This window comes from Perca fluviatilis, chromosome 16, assembly GCF_010015445.1.
Source record: "Perca fluviatilis chromosome 16, GENO_Pfluv_1.0, whole genome shotgun sequence".
NCBI classification, from domain to species: domain Eukaryota; kingdom Metazoa; phylum Chordata; class Actinopteri; order Perciformes; family Percidae; genus Perca; species Perca fluviatilis.
The window spans coordinates 13,065,695-13,090,275 of record NC_053127.1 but is presented as its reverse complement, the minus strand read 5'-3'; the positions used below and the strand labels follow the sequence as shown (position 1 = coordinate 13,090,275).

General features: G+C 40.7%; 1 protein-coding gene across 3 annotated transcripts in view; it reads left to right on the top strand.

Moving 5' to 3' along the window:
* jade2 (jade family PHD finger 2) overlaps positions 1–24,581 on the top strand; it is a 178,385-nt gene that overhangs the window by 14,110 nt on the left and 139,694 nt on the right. For 2 of the 3 annotated variants that reach the window (XM_039778483.1, XM_039778481.1), the window contains exon 2: positions 16,593–16,678. In XM_039778483.1, the coding sequence (XP_039634417.1) occupies positions 16,593–16,678 (86 nt within the window). Of the gene's footprint in view, positions 1–10,639; positions 10,658–16,592; positions 16,679–24,581 lie in introns of those variants that run through there. The other variant, XM_039778482.1, reaches the window with a different exon arrangement.

Here is a 24,581-nt window from a genome sequence, read left to right as displayed (position 1 = left end):
AGCATGGTGATTATAGCAGGATGTAAGGATCTTAAAGTTTAAGGTGGTTTATGTTTTAGCATGTTGTACATATCTCTGCTTGTTGGTATACACAGGTCTGCCTGTGTAACTCTGTGTGCTTCCTGCTGTTGTTCTGACTTTAAAAACAAATTCTTCTTAGCATTATAATATAGTCTTACTGTCTAGATTGATTCCCTTCCTCCATTTTTCGTGATATTACTCTTTTTTTCCCCTTTAACTAATCTCTCTCTTTAAGTCCTGTATTGATCTCTGGATCTCTCCCATCTCCCTACTTCCCTCATTTAGTCAGGAATCCTATTTTTTATTTGTCAGAAATGTTCAGCCAAACCAAAACCACATTATTTCACAATATGGTTGTGTTTCCTTTAGTTTGGTAGTGTTCTCTTCCTCATACAACATGGTTTCATTGACTCTGACAGCTGGCTGCCTCCAGCTATTGTCCTGCTTCAACTCTGACAAAGTGCAGGTTCAGACAGTGCTGGTACAGTAGGGAATCATGATGCAACAAAAACCAATGGTATGACAAGGCAGTTACACACACACAAACACACACACACACACACACACACACACACACACACACACACACACACACACACACACACACACACACACACACACACACACACACACACACACACAGTGCTAACCCTAAATAAAAGTTATTATAGATCAACTCTGCAGGCTTTAGACCTCATCTGATGTTTTATCCTTATTCCAACCAAGACACTTTAAGGAAACCTTGACTTCTTTTGAGTACACTTGAGCTCATTTAAGTCCTTGCTGTAGGGCGATTTGGCCTAAAAAAAAAAAAAAAATCAGATTTAAGGTTTAAATCGATTTTTTTATATAACAGGAGCCTATGATTTCTATAGCCTACTCCGAAACAACAGACATCCTGAACGCCTTTTTCTCGAGTCACAGCCCGAAAACGAGAAAAACTTCTCTGTGAACATGTATCAATAGATTAAGAATAACGTTGACATTTACACGAACTGACGTGAGACCGGGTTGTCTCTCCTGTTTTTTTAGATATTGTAATAAGTTGTGGTACAAATCTGTGTCAACCTGTAGCACACTTTCCCAATGTTTTGTCTGCTGTGGCCATTTCTTTGGGAAGTTTATATTAATGGTTACAGGTAGCCATGTTGGATGAGAAACAACTGCACAAAAATTTCATTTAGGACCTCCTGTTGAACATAGTTAATAATAATGTCTTTACTGTACTTGGACGGATAACACTGGTGTGATTGAAACCTCTTGTCGTTCTCTTTTTTAAATTAAGCCAGCAGATATCACTTCCTCTGCACTATGAAGTCTTGGCAAGTAGCAAAGTCAAAAGTCAAATTAAAAATGGATACAACAATTCTAAAAAGATGTGACTTTAAAGGTCCAATGTGAAGGAATTTCTCCCATCTAGCGTTGAGATCGTATATCGCAATCAACTCTCTCGCACCACGCAGTTCAAAGTACGTATTACAGCTACGGTAGCCTACACGCTTCAAAAAGCCGGTCTCTTGCTCTTTTCAATATCCTTTTTCTTTTTCTGGGCGAAGAAGAAGACTCCTGTTCCTGAAATTTGGATTGAATACGTGTGGTCCTCCATGTTTCCTTTTTCAAACTTGCCGGGGCCGGGAAGCTACGATACCCATTAGCAGCATTAGCAGCACCTGTGAGTTTATCATGTAACAGCAAAAGCGGAGCAGTATGTCCCTTACCGGCTAACGTATTTCAAAATGGCGCATGAATATGGATTGTTTACCCCTGTTCATGCAAATGCAAATGTAAAATTTCAAGCCAAAAGGAATACTTGGAATTGATGGTGGAGGTAAATATTCATGAAAAAGGACAAGTTTGTGAACGGGCAACACAGATTTTGATAATGAACAACTAAACACGTTACACACTGGACCTTTAAGCATTTGAATTCTTGCTCTGGAGGTAGAAGCACGCAATTCCTGTACCATCTGTTATAGCTGTTTTGGCAAGACAGCAGACAGACTTTCACAGACTGTTTCTCTCTCTCTGTCCTTGTGTTTCTTTTGGTCTCTTTCATTTGCCTTTTGTGTTCAGGAATTAACCCAGTGCAGATGTGGAGTCTGGTTCACTGGACTGATTGAGATGGAGCTGTGAGTCTTTCCTATCTTCCCTTTTCTCCTTCATCCACTCCCATCTCTCCAGAGAACAAGAAATATCTCAATCTACAGTCTGGGCTCTGGTTCACTGGACTGATTGAGACAGGGTTGTCTGTACTGCATGAGAGAAAGAGAGACCAACAGACATATAGTAGACATGGAAGCCAAGGATGAGAGAGAGGGTGGAAGAAAAAGAAGAATATCAGGTGGAGAGAAAGAATAAGGCAGACAGAGTGAGGGAGAAAATGAACTTGGAGAGTTTTCTTGCTGTAAGTCTGCCTCGTGCCTCAGGTGATCCTGCTCCAAAAATGAAGGGATGGGGATTTTAAGGAGATACAGTGACATTTCCAATTACCATCACTTCTTTCACTTTAACGGGCCATCGGTTCTCCCCTTTACATACGCATTCAGGAATACTGGGCTGCCACCAGAGCGAGAGGTTAAAGAGACTGTCCTGTCAGTTTACAATCAAAGGTTTAGACCCAATGACAGCAACATGTGACAAAGACACTGAACCCATTACCTGGTCACTAAAGACACCAGCAGCCAGAAAATGCCTAAAATGGATATGTTGCATAAATCAGTAAGTCACCATAAATCAAATAAAAGTCAATTAAGCCAATAAATGAAATGAAAACACAATTACTTGTAACCATCAGAGTCAGTGGTGATGGTTCCCCACTCTGGTCAAACAGCGAGAAAAGCGGCAGCATTGCAAAAGAAACGGTGCAGCACAAAATTCTGAAAAATAGTGTTTAGCAAAAAAATACTTATTTGGCTTGAACTAGTGCTTTTATCATAGCATACACAAAAACTATTTTACAACTAAAACACAGAAAGTGGAACCAGAACTGGGACAACTGCTGCTGTAACAGAGGAAAAAGTAAATTATAGGGAGTGCCACTGAGGCCTGTCTTCACACAACAGGGAATGCGTTTCTGGATTTTCGCACTTAACCAAGCAACGGCTGGTTAGCATTGTCAGCAAACCAAATGAAAACCAAATGTCAGCAGCTAGCCACAAGCTCACTAACATGCCAGTGTAAAAAACATTCCCCCTCTTTGGTGGAGACGAGTCTGGTTGACTGAATACAAGTTTTAATTCCAAACTGAAGTATCAACCATCTGTTAAAAGCTAAACCTGTTGTGAAATAATTGGCATAAAAAGTGTCTTAAGCAAACTATATTAGTATTTGATAGTCAGATCTGCCAACTACTGTGTGTGTGTGTGTGTGTGTGTGTGTGTGTGTGTGTGTGTGTGTGTGTGTGTGTGTGTGTGTGTGTGTTTTCCTGCCAAAAACTGCATGCGCAATACATTAGTATGTGGTTTATAGAATTCAGCCTTCCTGAAGTGTATTATTTACTGTACACCTGTGTTTTTCTCACTGTGACAGTTTTTCCCCTATTGTGACATTTCAAAAAGGCCTATTGCACTTCCCTGACTGTTGATCTATAAAATCTTCTGGGAGCCAGCACTACGACACTACACGTTTCCCCACTCTCAAGCTCTGTCAGATGTAGTTGATAGAGTTCCTTTTGTAAAGCTGGAAGCACTGCAGCTGGGAATTGAACCCCGGTTGCTGTGCTGATGGGTAATAGGAGAAAAGAGACAAGTTTTACCACTGGAGCTACAGTGCGACTTGTGTAGCTAAAATTGCTAATAGATCCTCTCTCGTCTCACAAACTAAAACATTTGTTTTTATAGCATTTTGGAAGCATTCAAATGCATCCAAGCTGATGAGGAATGCGTTTTCTAACCCTGACCTTTCCATTTAAAATGGTGTAGGAGTTTTCTTATATGTAATGCAACAAATCAGAGGTTTCACATTGATGGATGGAGCCCTGCTCAGTTAAACTAATCATGAAAAATAACCCTCCACAGCTGCAGCCACAGGTATAGCTACCAAATATGTGGGAGACACCTGAGTAAATATTTCTGCCCAAAATTGTCCTTTTATGGTTGGTTAAATCACGAGAACCTGATCAAATTTGATGTTCTCATGTATTTAATCCTCCGTGTTTGGTTAAGCCGTTGCCATTTCCGCCACAAAATGCTCTGTTCTTGTAAAAGCTTCTAACAACTTGTAAAGCGACTCATATAGAAGGCCAGTTTAACGAATAGATCCTCACAAGTATTTTGTTTCATTTTTTCCTTTGGGTGGTCAGGTAAAACAACAACTTTGGTACCCTTAAGTGGGCCGCCTGAGAGTTTAATAGGCGGGGGGAAACCCTGAGACGGATCCAAGCGTGCAGACTTGATGTCAGACAGACGTAGCTGAAGGAAGTCAATGGTGTACTTAACCACTCTCCTCAAGAGAGCCATACAGATGGGGGAGAGGTGGAAAAGATGGAGAGAGAAGTGAGAGCGAGAGGCTGTGGAAGTCAATAATGTACTTAACCTTACTCTGCAGACTCCCTGTGTCCATGTTATTGTAAGGAAGGGAAGATGGGGAGGAGGGGAGGAAAAGGGGAAAGTGGAAAAGAGTAAGATGGCAGGACTTGAGAATGGAAATACAGGCAGCGAAGAAGCGCTGTATTTTTCTGTCAGCATAAATGTCAGAGTAGTTAAGTGTGTGCAGGGCAGGCGGGGAGGCAGGGGTACAGGAAGAGCCCCATAGAAGAGGGAATAGCCCAGTTTTACGACCACATAAATCTCCGTTCCCCACACTGAAGGTTGTAACCCACCTCCTCCTCTTTTGGCCTTCCTGCTTCGGTCTAGCAGTACGCTAAATCCTCCTTGTGACTTCTTGACTCTGCCTGCTGCTCTCGTTTGCTTCATTTCTCTCTCTTATAGACTCTCCTGACCCATGCCCTCCCCCCCCCCCTCCTAGTGGCACACTATACATTTTCTTTCTTTGATCCTGAAAGCGACCAGGGCAAGAGATTAAAAATATCTTCAGGCTGTTTATTTTCGCCTCCTTTTTGTGTATTTTTCCTTATTTCTTTTCAATTTAATCCTTGTAGACACTTACATAACAAACCGCTGAGTTTATATGATTTATTTCATCTTGAATCATAATACAGCATCATATTAACAAGGTGTCAATCAGATATTTCGCAATGCTTCAGGCTGTGTATTAAGTTGTGTGATGATCAGACGGTTCTCGTTTTCTTGCCTGAAAGTGCCGGTGAATCATCTTTAGTGGCCCAGCGGGACTTTACTCACATTCTTGACGTGATAATACATGATGACAGCAAAGTGAGAGAGGTGACAAATTAGAGGACAATTGAAGATAAACTGTCTTAATAAGGTGTTGATCAACCGCAAGCCTAGTCTGGCTCAATGGATGTACATTGCTGGGATAAAGCCTGACATTGTGCCGGGTGTCCCTCCTCTTCTGCTATCTCCGCTATCTATCTTGCGAGGGCAAGTTGCTGCATCTGGGGCTTAGGGCTGCTCAGGAGGGTTGTGATTGGTTTAAGGAAATACAAACGAGCCAGAGCGTTTTTCCCGTATCCCAGAATAGATACGTACTATAGCCAGACCATAGGGCGGCACGATTATGGCCAAAATGATAATCACGATTATTTTGATCAATATTGAGATCCCGATTAATTTTCACAATTATTGAAATTTTATTGTCACATAGGCTAATTATAACTGCTTTCACATCCATATTGTGCTACATTCCTCCTTTGTTGAAGGATACTATGAAGCAGTATGCCATTTCAGCTGTTGTGGGACCGCTTTAAAGTTTCCACACATGCGCATTTGTCGTGAAAAGATACAGGCAACGCAATTTTCTGTTCACGTTAACGGCGCACGTTAAAATCCAGTGCCAATATGGCACCAGTGCCCGGTATCTACCGGACGAAACAGCAACGCGGGTTACGGTGCCACTTAAATGTCTGCGTTGCGCTCTGATGCTCCAAAACAGACGTTAGAGGCAACAGAAACATTGCTGCATGTCACGCTAGTAAACACTAATAACATGTTACACAGCAGGTAACGTTAGCCTACTATTAGCTAGCTACAGTAAACAATAATAACACTTTATACAGCAGGTAACGTTAGCCTACTGTTAGCTACAGTAGTAACTGGATTAAACACGGCTAAAATGCTGACAGCTAAATGGTGTAGTGTGACTGTATTTCACTGGAGAGGATTCCAACAGCGGGACGTCCAACAGTCTGCCGCTAAAGCTATGAGCTAACAGACACAAACTAGCACTGGTCACTGCTGTTGTCTGAAAAACAACACCGACTGGACAAAAATGTTGCGTTTACTGGTAAACCTCGGGACGGACTTATGACCAACTGCTATCTGAATATTCCTCACGTTCTGCTGTCCTCTGTGACTGTCTACATCTAGAAACTAAGCTTCGCGGTGCAGGGAACAACTCTTATTGGCTCACGGAGGCACATGATCAGACAATGGTTTACTGAGCTTTGGAAAAAAAAAACTTTGATATAGAGCATTCTATGAACGGATTGAATCATTTTAAATATCGCTTGATCACGTGAATTTGATCGTGGGAAGCCAAAATCGTGATCGTGATTAAAATTTGATTAATTGTGCAGCCATACCAGACCATACTCCAGCACTGACTCGGGGCTATGGAGATAAGTCTGGCAGTGGTAGACTACCACGAACCTAACACGTCGTCGACCCATAGGTGTTCAGTTGGGTGGAGATCTGGTGGCTGTGAAGGTCGTAGCATATGATTCACATTAATTTCATAATCCTCAAATAATTCAGCTTAGATATGTTTCATCACTTATTTATTCAGATTTATCCCTTTTTAATTTGGCATCTGTCTGTATTCGTTCAGACCAAAACATGAAAACGGAGTAAAAAGTGCCATTGTTTGTTCCCTCATTTTCAGTTTGATTCTTCCCACCGTTAGTGCATGTAGCTTTCTCTTCAACTGGTCTTATTGTCTGCAAGTCTCTTGCCGCCACTTTGATTTTAACATTTAAAATATTAAAGGGGTGATAGAATGCAAAACCGATTTTACCCTGTCATAGTTGAATAACGACAGTTCGGTGGGTAAATAGGACATACATAGAAGCTCAAAATCCCATTGACACCCCTTTACTATGAAAATCTCATTTTTTGAAACTGCCGCTGAAAACGGGCGAATCCCAACAAAGCTGGAAGTTGACGTCAACCTCGCAAAAACCGGAACCTTTGTCACAGCCATGGGTGTATTAAGAGAACGGTCACGCCCCAACATTTACATAGGCTACACAACTGACCTGAGATCAGGTAGTTTTCTGAATCTAGCTAGGTCATGCAGATCTCTGCTATTCCATTACAAAATTCACTTCTGAAACTTTTTTATGCGAGAAATCAACCATATAAAGCTCAAATATGGGCGCTTACGAAAAATGGATGGCTAATTGCAAATTTTCTCCGACTGTGTGTCGGAGTTTAGTGCCGGTGTTGGTGCTGCCTGGGTTGCTACATCGCCGCCTCTGACCGCAGTGTCAGCGAAGCTTGTTACGCCCCGCAAATCTTTTACCGCAGCCCGCAGGTTCCAGTAAATCTTCTAATGGGTATGTGTGTTGAGTTATTTAAACAAACAATCGGGGAAATAAACGCCTCTTGTCCGCGAGTCTCATTGATAGAGCCGCGGTGAGATGGAGTCCATCAATGAGAGCTAGCTAGCCTCCTCCTAACTCTGACATTCACAAAAATGCATTCAATTGAAATCCGAAATCGGACAAGTGTTAGCTAAGCTTTGTAAGACCTTGAGGAACCTGTAATATTCATGCCGTGATGAAATTCAAACTGTAAATATAGCTGTAGTTATGTGAAAGTGAGCAAGCTGCGATATTTCCCCATTGTAATGAATGGGACATATAGCAAGCAGCTGCTGGTCCTACAAAGACGCCTTGCGTTCATAAAAATGCCTTAAAATCAAATCGGACACAACGGTTAGCTTTATAAGACATTGGGGAATGATGTTATATAAGTGGCGTGACGAAATTCAAACCGTAAATATATTAGAGTTATGCCGGCAGCTGGCCGCGGAGCCCCGTAGTGCAGTATCCACAAAGGGTGACTTTACCCTGGGTATGGAGCCCAGCAGGCTGCCGCTTTCTCATCAGACTGTGTGGAGCTCCTAAAGTCCGACACGTCTTACCAAATTTGCAATTAGCCATACATTTTTGTAAAACGGCCCATATTTTAGCTTTATATAGTTGATTTCTCGCTTAAAAAAGTCTCAGAAGTGAATTTGGTAATGAAACATTGCAGTGTCTGGAATATGAGATTCTGTCGCTTCTCTAATGTATGTGTATTGGGGATTCGCTCAACCAATCAGCGCGCGTCTCTAATGTGTGCGTATGGCAAGTCGCTCAACCAATCAGCGCGCAGCTCATCTAAATATTCATGACCATACCATATTTGGAAGAAAAGCTCTTGTTACAAATAGGGCCAAAACACAGGGATGCATAAGGGCCAGTAAAATATCAACCAGGCCATTTTCAGCCCAACCAATGTTACATACCCCATTAGGAGACCATAAGGAACAGTGTGAAATACCCTATATAATCATTCTATCACCCCTTTAAATGCAGAGTGTTGTTGGAAAATATAGAGGGTGCCATTTAAGATTTTGCGGGATAAATACATGTTTTTTTAAACACAGTTTTTTTCACCTGAATAGACAGATTTGATGTATTTTTTTGATTTGTTTCTGACATTTTTCTCTCTGGCGCACTCTGTCCTCGTTCTCTGACCTTCCTTCTTTGTCTCTCTGACTCTTTCTTGGATAGCTCTTTGCCTGTAACATCTCCTTTTGTTTTTCTAGTCCAAACTTTTTTTTTTCTTCTTCTCCCTCTCCTGTCTTTACAGACAATTGAGTTTGACTTCCAGTGTCTATCCGCTGAATACAGCAGATGTCCTATAAGCAGCCCCTTGTTGCTATCCCCCCTCTCGTCTCGCATCTTCTTCTCTAGCTCTGAAGTGAGACTCATTCTTCACTGCAAATTAAGTGTTAGAAAAAATGGAAACAGTGGCAACAATTAAAGTGGTTTTCGACTGTTACTTGTGAATTGAAATTCCATTCTCTTTGCACCACTTGTGGATTGAACACATTACACTTGGTATTACTCTTGGAAAACTGGTGTATTTTTGGTTCATTGAAGCATATAGCTGTTGTGTAGATATAAAGTTCACAAAAGCAAGTAACAGTTTTTTTGCTCTTTCCCATGGACACCACTTTTTGACTCCATATGTCTTCCTTTTCTCGGTCGTGTTAAGTATCTTAACACAAATACTGTGCAATGTCGTTGCTGTTGGGTTAAATTTGTAGCAATTTCTGATTTGTTGATTTTGTTGAAAGGTGCCCTGGCTGTGGAGCACAGAAAAGTTATGTTTACATTCAGTGTTCCTCAACAAATGCACTGTGGGTATCATTGAGATCTAAAAAACTTGGTGAATGCATTTCCTTTTTCATATCACATTTCCTCTGCTGCCCTGCCTTTTGCTGACGCACATCTTGTGCACGAGATCCAAGAGAGGGCATTTTTGTAAAAGTTCAAATATTAGGTCACTGTAGCTTGCAGATACAACTTTTCACATACCTTCCGGTAAAATTTATTATATATGGGTCAATTGCATGAGGTTGTTAAATAAAGATGTTCTCATCATACTGTAGAGGTTGCTTTTGAATGTCTAAAAAGCTTGTCTGCTGCTTAACGCTGCAAAAAGTGTCGTAGTTTAAGCTGCTGGAGAGAAGTGTTTTTTTTCTTCTTCTCGTTTATAATGAAGAAAGAAGCGCCTACAGCATTTCTTTGTTTTTTTTATTGATTATTTTTTGGCCATTTTTAGGCCATTATTCGAGAGGACAGCTTAAGACAGGAAAGGGAAGAGAGAGGGGGAATGACATGCAGCAACGGACCGCAGGTCGGAATCAAACTTTATTTATTTTTAAGATTTTTTTTGGGGGGCTTTTTTCCCTTTATTTCAGAGTGACAGTGGATAGACAGGAAAGGTGGGAGAGAGATGGGGGATGACACGCAGCAAAGGGCCGCAGGTCGGATTCGAACCCGGGCCGCTGCAAAGGCCTCAGCCTACATGGGGTGAATGCTCTTACTGGGTGAGCTAGAGGCCGCCACGGTCGGAATCAAACTTGCGGCCGCTGCAGTAAGGACTAAGCCTTTGTACATGGGGTGCACGTTCAACAAGGTGAGCTACCAGGGCGCCCTAAAGCACCTTAAAGCAGATGAAAAAAATGGATTGAAGCAGATGCATAAAATGGGACTTGTTCAATAGCTCCCAGTGAATACAGCATTATTGCAGGATGCAGGACAAGGACTCCCACTGTATGTGAAGAACAACTGTATGATTGGGAAGTTCCCAGGGAGTCCAAGCGCTAATTTTTTTTTTTTTTTTTTTTTTTTTTTTTTTTTTTTTTTTTTTTTTTTTTTTTTTTTTTTTTTTTTTTTTTTTTTTTTTTTTTTCTTTTTTTTTTTTTTTTTTTTTTTTTATGTGTAGTGAAAGCAGTGATAAAAATACGTAACACCAACGCAATGACTCCGACACCACCGACAGTAAGTTGGAGAGAGAGATTCAGGGAAGGAGAGGGAGGGAGTGTGTGTGTGTGTGTGTGTGTGTGTGTGTGTGTGTGGTGGGGGTGTGTGTGTGTGTGTGTGTGTGTGTGTGTTGTTAAGGGGTGTTGTGTGTGTAAGGGTGTGTGTGTGTGTAAGGGTGTGTGTGTGTGTGTAAGGGTGTGTGTGTGTGTGTGTGTGTGTGTGTGTGTGTGTGTGTGTGTGTGTGTGTGTGGTTGTGTGTGTGTGTGTGTGTGTGTGTGGGTAAGTGTGTGTGTGTGTAAGGGAGTGTGTGTGTGTGTAAGGGAGTGTGTGTGTGTGTGTAAGGGTGTGTGTGTGTGTGTAAGGGACTGTGTGTGTAAAAGAGTAAGAAACCTGGAAGTGTCAGAAAAGTGTGTTCATGTGCTGCTGTTGTACGGTGAGCTGCCTGGTTTTAGTCAACTCCCGTAGGGTATTTCTCGTATTCACTCTACATATAGAGTTTCTTCCTGTCTCACTGTCGTCCCTCCTCTGCTCGTTAAGACTGCTCGAGAACTTTTTTTTATTTTTAGGCCTTTTTTTTTTTTAACAGGACAGCTGAAGACATGCAGCAAAGAGCATCAGCGTATGGGCTTCCGCTCTACCAACTGAGCTACCCGGGCGCCCAGACTTTTTTTTTTTTTTTTTTTTTAAACACAGCTACAATAGAAGGATGAATAGGTAGCAAGCTACCAAGCAGCTATTGGAGATTTTTTTTACATTCTGGTGTAAATCTGCCTCTGGTGTCTGCAGGTGAAAAAACGCCACTGAGATTTACACTATCCACAAGAAAAATTGTGGGTGGAAATTAAATATGAAATAACCTTTCTTGTGCAGAAATCTACACTACATGTAACTAAAAACAGATGATTCTTAGAAGGTAGAAAGTAGAGCAATAATCATAAATGAACGTGATATCTGATTATTTGTGACTGCAAACAAACAGAAGTGAATTGAATTGTGGTTTGTATTCATTAAACTTAAATTTGTAGTATTCTAGTGAAACATCAGCTGCTGGAACTGTTTCTTGTGCCTTCTCTCCAGCTGGTGGCATATTGCATTCCACTATCATTTGACTCTTGTATCATTGATAACGTTTTTTAATATTATCATTTTATGATTGATAGTTTTACTTGGGTGGAGCTGCACTGCAGTGAAATAAATGTTTTGGAAGATCACACCACGTCATATTTTCTGAGCTTGTTGATCGCAGACAAATCCTAAAATGATCTGCGCTTCGTCCGTCGCGAGTGCAGTCCAGGAGCTGACTGCGTAATGACCTGCTGCAGAATGGGGCCGCAAATTCAATAAAACCGGCATTGCACATTTGCGGCGTGCCATTTTATTAGTTAATCTGGCTTCATGTGCTTTGGAAGTAATGTTAAGCACATGCAACATGTAGTTCATAGGCTGACTGATTAACAGGTATTAGATGGATGCAGTTTGATTTAAACAACCAGGGAGACGGACTACAGACTGAATATAAAGTCAGACTGGATATAAAGACTCATGTCTCATGGGCTTTATATATCTTATACACAGAGACAGACCGCCATGAAGAGATACACTGCAAAGTGATGGGAACATCTGGCCAGTCTAACACATTACAGACACTGGCAGCATCTGCTGGAAAATCGTTTGATAATAAACAGTCTTTGAACAGCGGTACAGTGTTACGCAAGCACACTTGGCTCTCACAGCTGATAACTGTCCACAAAATAGGAAGATTTAGTCATTGAAGACTGCTAGCGATTTTCATTTAATTTAAAATGTCATATTTCTTGGCTTTTGGCAGTTCAACATGACTAATTCTTGGCATTTTGCGGCGTGCATTTTACAATAACAAGCAAATATATTTGTTTGGCTATTATCCTGACACTGTCATACCAACATAGACAGAAAAGATAGATACATCAGTGAACTAGAAAACAAACTGTTGAGTGCAAGAGTGGACCTCACTTTTGCTTTTATGTCTCCCTAAAAGCTCTGTTGAACTGATTAGGGTTTCAGATATTACTTTAATACTAGGTTAAATTAGTTTATGTAACATAAGAAACCAAAGCAAAGTGGCTTAATCTGCCTTCAGCAAGATTGTAACATTTTAAACTAGATTTTTGTTCTGCTTGTCCAAACATGAATGTTTTTTTTTCTACTGTTGCACACTTTAAAAGTTACTTTTGAAGTTCCTTCAAGCTACATACCTAACGTAAAACATTATATAACGTATTCGGAGTTGTCTTTCGGCACATTGTTTTGTACTTTTAATTCATTTGGGATTTTCTTTCTCTGGAATAAATGCAAAATCAAATTTCTTATTACAGTGTAAGAGAAAATTCATTAGAAAAAACAATGGTTCTTCAATAATAGAAAAGGGAAGCTTCTTTCCAAAAGTTAGTTTTTCAGAAACGTCAGGGAAGGATGTTTTTCTTTGGAAGTAAAAAACAATTCTCTAAATAAAGCTGTGGACTGTCTCAGAATGAGGATCGCCCTAAACCTTTTTACTAAAAACAATGTTTTAACTAATTTCAAATTGAGATATATGGAGATGAATCCTGGATAATGTAGTGATTCAAACTTGAACAAGAGTTTTATTGCAGCAGGGCCACCAGAGGTTGAAGTGACCATGTACAGGCTTAAGTGTTGTGTGGTTACAGGTCTGCATGTATTCATTATTTTACAGCAGGTTTAACAGGCTGTTTTTTCAGACCTGGCTGAGCCACCCTGTGCACAAGGCCATACTCTCGGCTTTATAATTAGCCGTTAGCTGTTAGCTTCCCCTGGCCAGTGCAGCGTGGGCTCCAGCTGCATCTGTTGACTGGAGGTTATCAGGTTTCTAATTGAAGGATGCCCATGATAATTTTGCCTGCCGTGCACCAAGCGGGGCTTTTAATTAACACCGGGCCATGATGGTAACCTCCTACTGTGCTGCGGCCCGTTTGGTTATCTGGCCACACAGTGATGATGTGGTGCAGCCTCAGGGGGCGGGTGGATGTAACCTGCATAACACACACGCACACGCACTCTCTCTCTAATGGAGTGCAGATGCATAAGTACACTCAGAAATGTTGAGCAGATTGGCACACTGTCTCACTGACTATATACACATATAGAGAACTATGACAAATACAATTTTTTTTTTATGTGTTACCTTACTAAGGTACTGTTCCATTTTGAGCCTCCACAACAGCTTCATTTCTTCTTGGCAGAGATTCTCCAAGTCTCTTTGGTGTTTTGATGATGGTGGTGGAGAGCGCTGCTGTATTACACGTCACTCTAAAATCTCCCACAGATGTTCAGGTGTGTTTGAAATTGAGATGTGTTAAAACATTTACAAAGGCACAGATGCACACATGGACACACCTATTTAAAATGCCACCCTACCTTTCTCACCGTGTCTGTGTTTTTTCTGTGGTTTTGATGTGTTGATGCCTTACCTTGCACAGCAGCTAGATTCTCGCAATATCACGGGATCGCGTGGGAATGGCGGGATTACATATCACACGAAAATCCATCTCCTCAGGCTTCAAGTAATGCGCTTGTGTCCGAACAACCAGGTGTTCGACCAATCAGCGTCATGTGAGGCGCTACTGGCAGCTACGCGCGTGGTTTAGGTGTATGACGGCCACAACCGTTTGTTGAAAACAACAGTGGCGGACATGATAGACAGATGGTTCATCCAATCACCTGCCAGGTATTTTTTGAAAATGCCTGCCCTTTACCAAACAGTTTCCAGTGATGGCTTCTCAGATGGTTCCATGTTATAAAGCATCTGGCGCGTCAGGTTAGTGTTTGTCTTGGACAAAGTAGTCTCTCTGCCCCAGTTTACTTTTAAAGGATAAAGACAGGGTTTCTTTCACACACACACAGACACACACACACACACACACACACGCGCACGCGCACACACACACACACACACACACACACACACACACACACACACACATAACACATAACACACACACACACACACACACACAAGTTGTGTCCCACCCCAGTCTGGCGGATCAATTTGAAATAATTTGATCAAACCCACTCATGGCTGTCAATTCACTCTTTTTTTCCTGTCATGCTATGGCAGTGAAAGTGTGTTTGTGTGTCTATGTGCGTGAGTATATAAAACTGTGCAAGAGTTTGAAAAATCTAGTCAATGCAAGCAAAATGTGTGAGATTGTGGGAAAATGGTGGGTGTATGTGACTATGAGCATGCATGTGGCAAATACATGACAGTGTTAGCAGCTTTATATGGTGTGTGTGTGTTGTGTGTGTGTGTGTGTGTGTGTGTGTGTGTGTGTGTGTGTGTGTGTGTGTGTGTGTGTGTGTGTGTGTGTGTGTGTGTGTGTGTGTGTGTGTGTGTGTGTGTGTGTGTGTGTGTGTGTGTGCGCGTGTCGGCGTGTGCGTGGGGTGCGTTCTGCCCTAGGAGCTGTTAGTTGTTTAGACGTCACAAGTAAAATTAGCACGGTGGCAGCACTGCTGTGGTGCCGAGGGAAATATGTTGAGTGGGAGGCAGCACATGCATGTGCTCACGCACACATGCACACACACTTACAGTCACGGTCACAATGTGCTATATTACACAGTATTGGCAAATTTGTTTTCCATTATGCCAGTGTGATGTAATTTAATTGCCAATGTGATGCAATGTTTAATGTTTTTTTTCGCGGTGCAGAGATGAAAATGAGCTTTCGGCTATATCTGTTGCAGTAGTTTTGTGAATTTATTTTTTTTTATAGAAAAACAGCATCAATGAAATTACACACACACTCTTCTGTTCACATACATCGGCACACAGAAAAACACACACAGGGCTGCTGATTGAAGCGGTGGGTGGGATATTTGCTCCAGCCTCTGGTTAATTGCCATTAAGTTGTGTATTAATGAGGTTGTAAAGGACCACAGTGGACTAACTGCTTAACAAGATGCTATTTATACTGTCATTACTTATTAAACCTCTTAATAGATCATCATCAGTCTGCTTCAATTAAAGGCCTGACTCAGTGGTACTAATGCCACGGGCGTCGGAAAAGTCACGGGGAAGGTTTTTCTTTGGCTGCTTTCTTTTAGTGCTTCTCTGCAATGTTTGAATCCCCTACATCAGTGTATATTACAAAGGCCGTGCTCATGTAATTATTATTAATGTTTACCTTGATGAGCAGCTTTTTGATCTCTCTAGTAAGAAACTGATTCCTTGCTGGTTCATGATGGCTGATGTTACAGTGTTTTTATTGTATTTGTATTGTAAACCCTCTCTGCAAAACAAATTCCCCCAATGGGACAGTAAAGTTTCTTTTGGAGTGAATTTGAACACATGCTGTGAACATGAAGTCTGATCTCCAGCCAGGGACCTGTTCTTCATTTCCCCCCACTTTAAATTAATTCACACTCTTGAATACACATTCTTCTTAACAAATCAAAGACAGATTAAGTTTGTCTGATGTTCTGCTTCACTTTGTCTTTACAACTGTGTCACAAGCTGTGCTAAGTTATCCACCAGAAAACAGTTCATGCTTTCTCTTCTGGTCCTCAAAAGTATTTAGTAGAAAGATGTTTGTTATTCTTAATTCAATTCAATTTTCAATTCAATTTTATTTGTAGTATCAAATCATAACAGAGTTATCTCGAGACACTTTACAGATAGAGTAGGTCTAGACCACACTCTATAAATTCCAAAACCCCAACAATTACAGTAATTCCCTCAAGAGCAAGCATTAGCAGTGGCTATTGCGACAGTGGCAAGGAAAAACTCCCTTTTAGGAAGAAACCTCGGCAGACCCAGACTCTTGGTAGGCGGTGTCTGACGGGGCCGGTTGGGGGTGTGATAAACAGTAGCAAATAACAAATATTAAAATTAAATTAAATTAAATAAATTTTACATTTTAATTACACTGAGCATGGTTGTCTTTTTTTCTTCTTCGTACAGGTCAGGTAATGTCGTGGTCCAGGTCATCCAAGAACACAGGCACCAGCAGCACATGGGTCCGCCACCAGCACAAGAAACCGTCAGAGGTAAGTTAGTGTGGCAGCTTGGTTCAGTGACTCAGGCATACACTGTACACGGAAACAGGTTTAATGAAACACAGCTTCTGTTTGGGCATTACAAGCTCACAGTTTTGCTCCAGTTCACTTGCTGTCTGTTATTTGTTGTGGGTATGCTGAATGGTCATAAATGGTCAGATTCCAAAATGATGTCTGGTTGTTTGGGTTGCTGAACACTGGCATTATCTCCAGCTGTTATGATCCAGTAGCTTATGTAAACCCAGGGGAAAGTGACAGGGAAACTCAGGACTGTGAATGGTTTCTGGACAAGCTCAGGTGGCAGAGTTGCTGCGCGGTTGTTTCTTGTGCAGAGCTGATTGCTGCAATGTTTAACTGCTAGGGGTGTAACGGTACACAAAATTCACTGTTCGGTATGTACCTCGGTTTTGGGTTCACGTTTCAGTATGTTTTCAGTACAACGGGGAAAATAAAAGTGCATAAACATTCGAAAGTAGCTTATTGGCCATAATTAATCAGTTAAGGCACTCAAATACTGGCATACTGTCAATTAGAAGAAAATAACAACACTTATGTCTGTAATTCTCCATCATAAGACTCTGACTTGTTGATAATTCCTGAACTAGGCTGCAGCTTGTGCTCGTTTATACAGAGCAGGCACAATGAACTGAATAAAAAGCACTTAGGCACTTTGACCATATGCTTTAATTAGGTATTTTCTATGACTGAGTGCATATCTGCAGCAATATATAGCATTAGTTATTATTTTGGCATGGTCTGAATCTGCAGTGGGAGGCTGCCTGAACGCTGTGGGGAGAAGGACTCGCCGTCTAGTTGTTCAATTAATTGACACATTCAAGTGATGCTGTTGTAAACGAAATGTTCGAAGCGTTTCCACAGACAGACCCGGCTTCAGCTGAACAATGTTTGCATACAGTTTGAAACCAATGGTTGTCAATTGCTATAACAACAATAGATAACTTGTGCGCTGCCAAAACTTTCCGGGTAAAACCCACGCTCCAGAATTTCTGTTCCACTTGTGTGAGTAGTCAACATTAATAGACTATTTTACATGTTTGGGGTCACAGGGCATACTGATCCAAATGTCCAAAACCCTGCACATCCCAACTTGTGCAAAAGCAAGATCATTTTCCTGTCAAAGCATACACAGGGAGACGCATTTAAGTTACCTAAGGCTATTAGATGAATGGAGACCATTTATGGCATCACTACCATGTCTTACACCAGCATACTATCTTGATTTAAGATTAAGAAGCCTTGATCCAGCCACTGCAGCAGTATATCCGTTCGTAACTGAAACAAACACTTCTGTCCAATGTAAATACAGCCATCTCCACCACCACAGCTAAATCAACCAGGCGCATGCATGGCACAGATTGGTTGGCTAAAATACCAGGTTGCTACATCCATATGGTCATGATGAACGATCCCAAGGGCTCTCAAATGATCACCCTGTGGAATAAACTGGCATAATCCAGTTGGAAAATGGTGCACTGAACCAGCTGTGGCAATGCTTTGCCTGCCACAATCACACATTCCTCCCACTCTGTCAGTGAAGTGGGTTCAAATCTGTTTAAGGAGAACTCGTCTCTTGCTGTTTGAGGAGTTTTACTTTAACTATGTGCCATTTGGAACAAATTACATCTACTCCTTAAAAAATTAGCAGGGGAGATTTTTGAACAAAGAAGAGGAGGTAACAGCCTCTGATTGCACTTCTTAAATTCAAAAGATGTTCAATGGAGTACTTAAAACCAAATCAATGAATACCATTTTAGAGGATGCTTTGCTCTCGCCTTGGCTATGATTTCTCCCAATCCTTCCTCCCCAAAATGTCAAAAACTGTCTAAAGTTTAAGAGCCCAAACATTTTTTTTGTGTAACTTTTGAAAGGGGAATGAATAGAGCAAAATGGCATCCATGCCCCCAAACCACCCCGAAGTACAAGTCATCAGCAGAGCATCTGTCATGCCCGTGCATTTGAAGTTTCCTCCCCCTCAGCTCCATCCAGTTAACCACAGGCTGTTGGAAGGTCCTGTCAGCAATCAGTCTCTCGGTAATTACTACTGTAGCTCTCTGCTCTGACCTGGGCCACAGCTGAAGAGCCAGGGGCCATGTTCCCTTTCATAACACTGCCTCCTTGCTTTGCTTTGGGGCACACTGCTCTTTCGTAAAAAGATATGTTATGCATTCATTTTTCTGTCTTTTTCAGCAGCAGTGAATGACAGGAAATGTTGAACAAAGAAAAGGGGTGGGTGACATTTGACAAAGGCTCAGTGCAACGTTTTGAAGTCAAGATTGTGCATCTGAGCTGATGTCGGAAAAGCTTAACTTGTTGAGTATGAAAAGTGTGTTTGCATTTGTCTTTGTGCTGCTGGAGAGATATTGACGGATCATTCGGTTCTCGCTTCCTACTTTCTAACGACTTGCACTTCTTCGGGGCTCTCTTACTTGTTGATTCTTTTGTCTGTATTAATGTGTTGTCCATGTCATGTAGTTATTGCACCTCAGACCTGCAACACTGTCACTATTTAGTTAGTCCAACCTGCCAGCTCTTTCTATTACTTTACAGACAATGGGCAGCAGCCTTGACACAAACAAGAGCAGGTAGCCTCTGCTTTATTTGAAGGAGTGAGCGTGATGTAGACGGTTTTCCTTTTTGACCTGACTAATCAAAAGGAGAATGATGCTTTCTTTCTATCAAAGCAGTAGATCAATCAGGCTAATATAGAGCAGGGAAAAAACTACCACCATCAAATGTCACATTTACATGTGGCTTTGGTGTTGAACTAGTTCATAAGCAGTAATAAAAGTCCACAAGTTGAAAAAGCCTAGCTAGTTAGCAGATGATGCTTATCAGTGCTATGTCAAACTTTGCTGATGGACTGGCTTGCAAGTATTTCCGGTACAATGCATTATGTTCATTAACACACTTGGCTTCATTGAAATACAGGCATATTGTCCTTTTTGTTATTGTGTTTTTAACACAAATGCCAATGTGAATTGGAACTTGGTATTGAATATTGGCTGTGTGTGGAGTTTCTGGTAAGCGTTTAAGAATTGGACATAAATGTTGTTGGTTGATGGTGGCAGCTGGACATCACTGAAACTAAGTGTTTTTTTAAAATGATCAACAAAAAGTAAATCAAAAAAAAAAAAAAAAAAGGGTGATATTTTTAGGCAGTGAAACATTCTCATCAGTGCATCTCTACTGGAAAGAAGATTGAACAGTGGCTCACAATGCAGACAAGTTTGTTGAATGTTACTCACCCTTGGTTAAGGGAGGTGTGGCGAATGGTAAACACTACCGACTTGTAATGACAACGTAGCTCTTTTCTAAAAATGAGCTGTCTCTATTTGCGCCTTTGCGAGGCTTTCACTCCAGCTTTGACTTTTCTTAGAAGTGGTTTAGAGAGCTTTACTTGGTGGAAGGAGGACACATTTAAATGCTTCCTTTTTTATATAGCTGTTTTTATCTCAGTTTAAATGAGGGCTGCGATTGAGGATTTAGAAAATGTTGAAGACAAACAGGAAGTCATCATGACATACTGTACACACACTGACAGCACATATTTGGTCTTGTGGTTAATGGTTAGGGGAAGCATTTGAGCACAAGAAAAAATAAATGTATTTGTGCCTTCGTGCACCTGGCGTAGCTAATGAAACCACCTCTTTAAAAAATAAATAAAATAAAATAAAAAGCACTGTTTGATTTTTATAAAAAATGTTTTTTTACATTTTCAGAAACAAAAAAGAAAAAGAAAACAAGACAATGACAACAACATAATTCACAAGATACCTTAAAGACATACATATAACATTCACATTGAAGATGGGGGATACTTATGAAATACTCATATGTAATGTCATGTAACAAACACTACACAGTCAAGTTGTTGCGCTATTGTTCATATATAAGAGTCCAAGGGGCGCCTACACCATAATCATAGTCTGCAAGGGTTGAAGCTGCATTCTCCATAGAAAGCAAGTCCAGAAACTCCTTCAACCAGTTATATTTGTTATAGCAGTAATAAAAAGCACTGTAATGTAATGTAGCTGCAGTGGTACTGAGTCACCAGTCAGAGTGAGGACTCTTTCTTAAGCAGCTCTCTGCCTTATCCCTTCTGACAAAAGCAGAGCTCCCCTTCTTCAGAGAAATCCCCCTGCTCTCCCCCAGGGGATTATGTGACACTTGTCAAAACACTTCAACATAGGCAGAGGACACACACCCACACATTTGTCACAGGGTGCTATACACTATATCGAGACGGAAACATGAATACACACGCACTTTGCACTCTGGGGGTTTCTTCCAGGCTTGTGGTATTGAAACTTTGTATCACATACTCGGACAGGGAAACGTCTGTATTCAAATTCCTTGTTTTGTCTTTTTTTTTATCTAGTTTTTTTAGTCTGAAAATCAGTCGTCATTAGGTGATCTTTACGGAGATGCAAGTAGTTATAGCGTTATAAGTGTTTGTCTATGATGTGTCTTGATGTTTTTTTTTTCATTCCTCAAGTGATAGCAGAGCTGCAGAAAATGAATACAGATGACGATCTTTTGAAAATAACAGCAATAATAGCAACTGGCCCCGTTGTGCTTTCTACACCCCCTTTTTATATTTAGTAACTTTCAGTTTTTTTCTGTAAATTCCATAGCATATCTAACCTCACCTGTCACCTGTTGTTGGGCAGATTGGAGCCTTTGACTTAATGAGTATAGGATATGCACTTTTGTCTGCGCAGCCACACTTAATAAAAGGTCTCCAAATCTGATCAAAAGTATATTTAATGACCCTTAAATCTAATACTAATGATTGTCATAGATGATGCAATATGGGGCAATTCACCATTTTACAGCCTGGCAATTTTGGAAAAAGCTGTGACTTGCAGTTAGTGCAAAAGTTAAAAGGAGAGTGTGTAAAAGAACTCATTCACAACTGGGAAGTGGAGCAGGTAAGTGTTGGGAAAATGCACTAAACCAAAAGCAGCACCTTTTTTTTCTAAATGTGTGGCATTATGGACCTTCTGTGTGACCTTTTGGTTGATGTCTTCCTTGCAGAATAGTATGTTTGCTTGGTTGGCTGAAATGACTGTAGAACAGCATCCAAGCCAATCAAACTAGTTACTACAGTAGTTTAAGGCATGTTGCTTTCCTGCTCATTTCAGTGGTGTGCTAAAGGCTAAAAGGCGCTGAGCTCAATATTACCTGAGCTGACTTTACTGTTACCACAGCCTAGAAGAGGTTGTTGCACCATGGGAGGAAGGAAGTGGTCTTGTAGGGGGTGGCAAAAAAAGAGATAAATGCTGAGCAGGTGTGAAACTCTCTATATCATCGTTACATGTGCATACATACAGTAAGAGTGTGTTTACTATAGCTGTGAAGTTGCAAATAAAGTGTGCATGCAGTTGTGTACTGTATATGCAACTGTACTCATAACAATCTGAGAGTCACAGTGTGAAGGAGAGGTGGTAGCTGCACCACTTTTTCAAGGCCTGTAAATGGAAAACCAGAACCCTTTAAAGATTATGAATTTATAAAAACTGAATATGCATGTTGTGTTGGTATTCAGTGGGTTGTACATTTATCTGTAATGCACATGTAGTGTTCATACAGCTTTTGGCTCACTCTTAAGAATTGTTTTTATGGTAAGATGCAGGTTAATATATGTTAAATATTAATAACATGTTTGATATGTCCTGCTATATGATTTTAATGGACACCTGTCAGCCAGTTAGATCCTTTTTTTTATGGGCATAGTATTTAATGTTAACATCTTTAATAACAAAATATTTAAGGATAGTTGCACCTAACTTGCCAAGATGGGAAGTTTCTCTGTGTTCATTTGCAATTGTCATTTTGTCATACTCATAGAAGAAATTGTGTCACATTGTGTGGTGAAAAGAAGAAGTTGAAAACACTAACAGCAGATTTCACAAAAATCAGTGCAAATGGGTTACAGGTGAAAAATGCCAGTGGATATCAGTAATGGTAAGTAATCATCAATAGTTCTAAGTAATCTGAAGAAAGAGCAGTAGTTACAGTACAGAAAGTAAGCCTTTGAAAAGCCTGAGTGTTTTGCAAGCACTGAATTCAGTGCTGAAGTTCAGAACAGCAACCCATTGCTGAATAGCCCCTCATCTTTTTCTTCCTTATTGTTTGCAGTTGTCAAGGTAATATTGCAATCAAATTAAGACATTGGAAAATTTCCTCAGGGTATTGACGAGCTCTGTGAATCATTCTCAGGTGTTTTTAAACATCAGAGTCATCGTTCCAAGGGAGCTGTATATGCATCCAGATGTGCAGATGTTATAGGTTGATCACTGTCAAAGAGGCAATTGCCTTTATTGTGTAAAGTCATCAACATGCTTACGAGTTCTAATCCTCTGGAGTATTGTTGGACTTCCACATGTATTAATGGTTAAGTTATCATGTGTACAGTTACAAGTGTGTGTGTGTGTGTGTGTGTGTGTGTGTGTGTGTGTGTGTGTGTGTGTGTGTGTGTGTGTGTGTGTGTGTGTGTGTGTGTGTGTGTGTGTGTGTGTGTGTGTGTGTCCTAGCAGGCTAGCAGCTGTTGTAGCTCATTACGGTCTGGTAGAAACAGCTGTGAAACTCCATGGCAACCAGATGCAAACAGCAACAGGAATGCACAGAGTTGGTGTAACAGTTTCTCTCTTACTCCATGTGCCAAGCCCAGTGAGCAGATGAGCAGCCAGGATGGATGGTGGAGAGCTTTGCACATACCATCCAGGAGATGAGCGCACGCACACACTCACTCACTCACTCACTCACTCACTCACTCACTCACTCACTCACTCACTCACTCACTCACTCACTCACTCACTCACTCACTCACTCACTCACTCACTACTCGCGCTCACTCACTCACTCACTCACTCACTCACACCCCATATCAGTTGGGTTCACTTTACTTACATATTGACACAATTGATTAAGTATTGATCTTGCACGGTTTGTTGTTGGAGTCTAAGTGGCTAGTGACTAGAACCAACGTCATTCAAACGCAATATTCTTAGTTCAACCAGACTAGATATTAGCGACAATCTTAATGTATAACAACACTCCACCATGCAAATGACACGGAATTACAATTTTTTTTACTAAATCAAAGACTTTGATTTTAACATGTTTCTGCTATACTACAGTATTTTTACTTACAAGTGGCTATGTATGATTCTTTTAATTTTGTTAAGGCTTTTTGCCTCCAAAACTTGAAAAACAATGTATCTCATTCATTTTATTACCACGGAGAATTGACTATTCTTCGAAAGAAATCAGCAATCTGTTTATCAAAAGGTTCGGGTTAGTCGATGATAGGATATTGATGACCGATATGTATGATATTGATATTAGATATCGCGGTTATGTGATTTTAGATATCGATTAGTTGTATAATCGTAATATGGAATAAGTGTTATCTTTTCCTGGTTTTAAAGGCTGCATTACAGTAAAGTGATGTCATTTTCTGAACTTACCAGACTGTTGTAACTGTTGTATTATTTGCCTTTACCCACTTAGTCATTATATCCACATAACTGATGATTATTTATCAAAAATCTCATTGTGTAAATATTTTGTGAAAGCACCAACAGTCAACACTACAATATCGTTGCGGTATTGATATCGAGGTATTTGGTTAAAAATATCGTAATATTCGATTTTCTCCATATCATCCAGCCCCGATGTCGGTCCGACGGAATCAAAGAGTGAGGGCTTTTTTCTAGACCTCTCGTGCTGCACTGACATTCAACAGTGAAACAGAGAAAAGCATCGATGGGCCAGCATGCAATCTGTTCACAAGACATGCTTTGTCTCTCTTACATATTAAAGACAAGGTGTTACAGTGTGCAAAGTCATTCTTGTGAATGCACTGAAT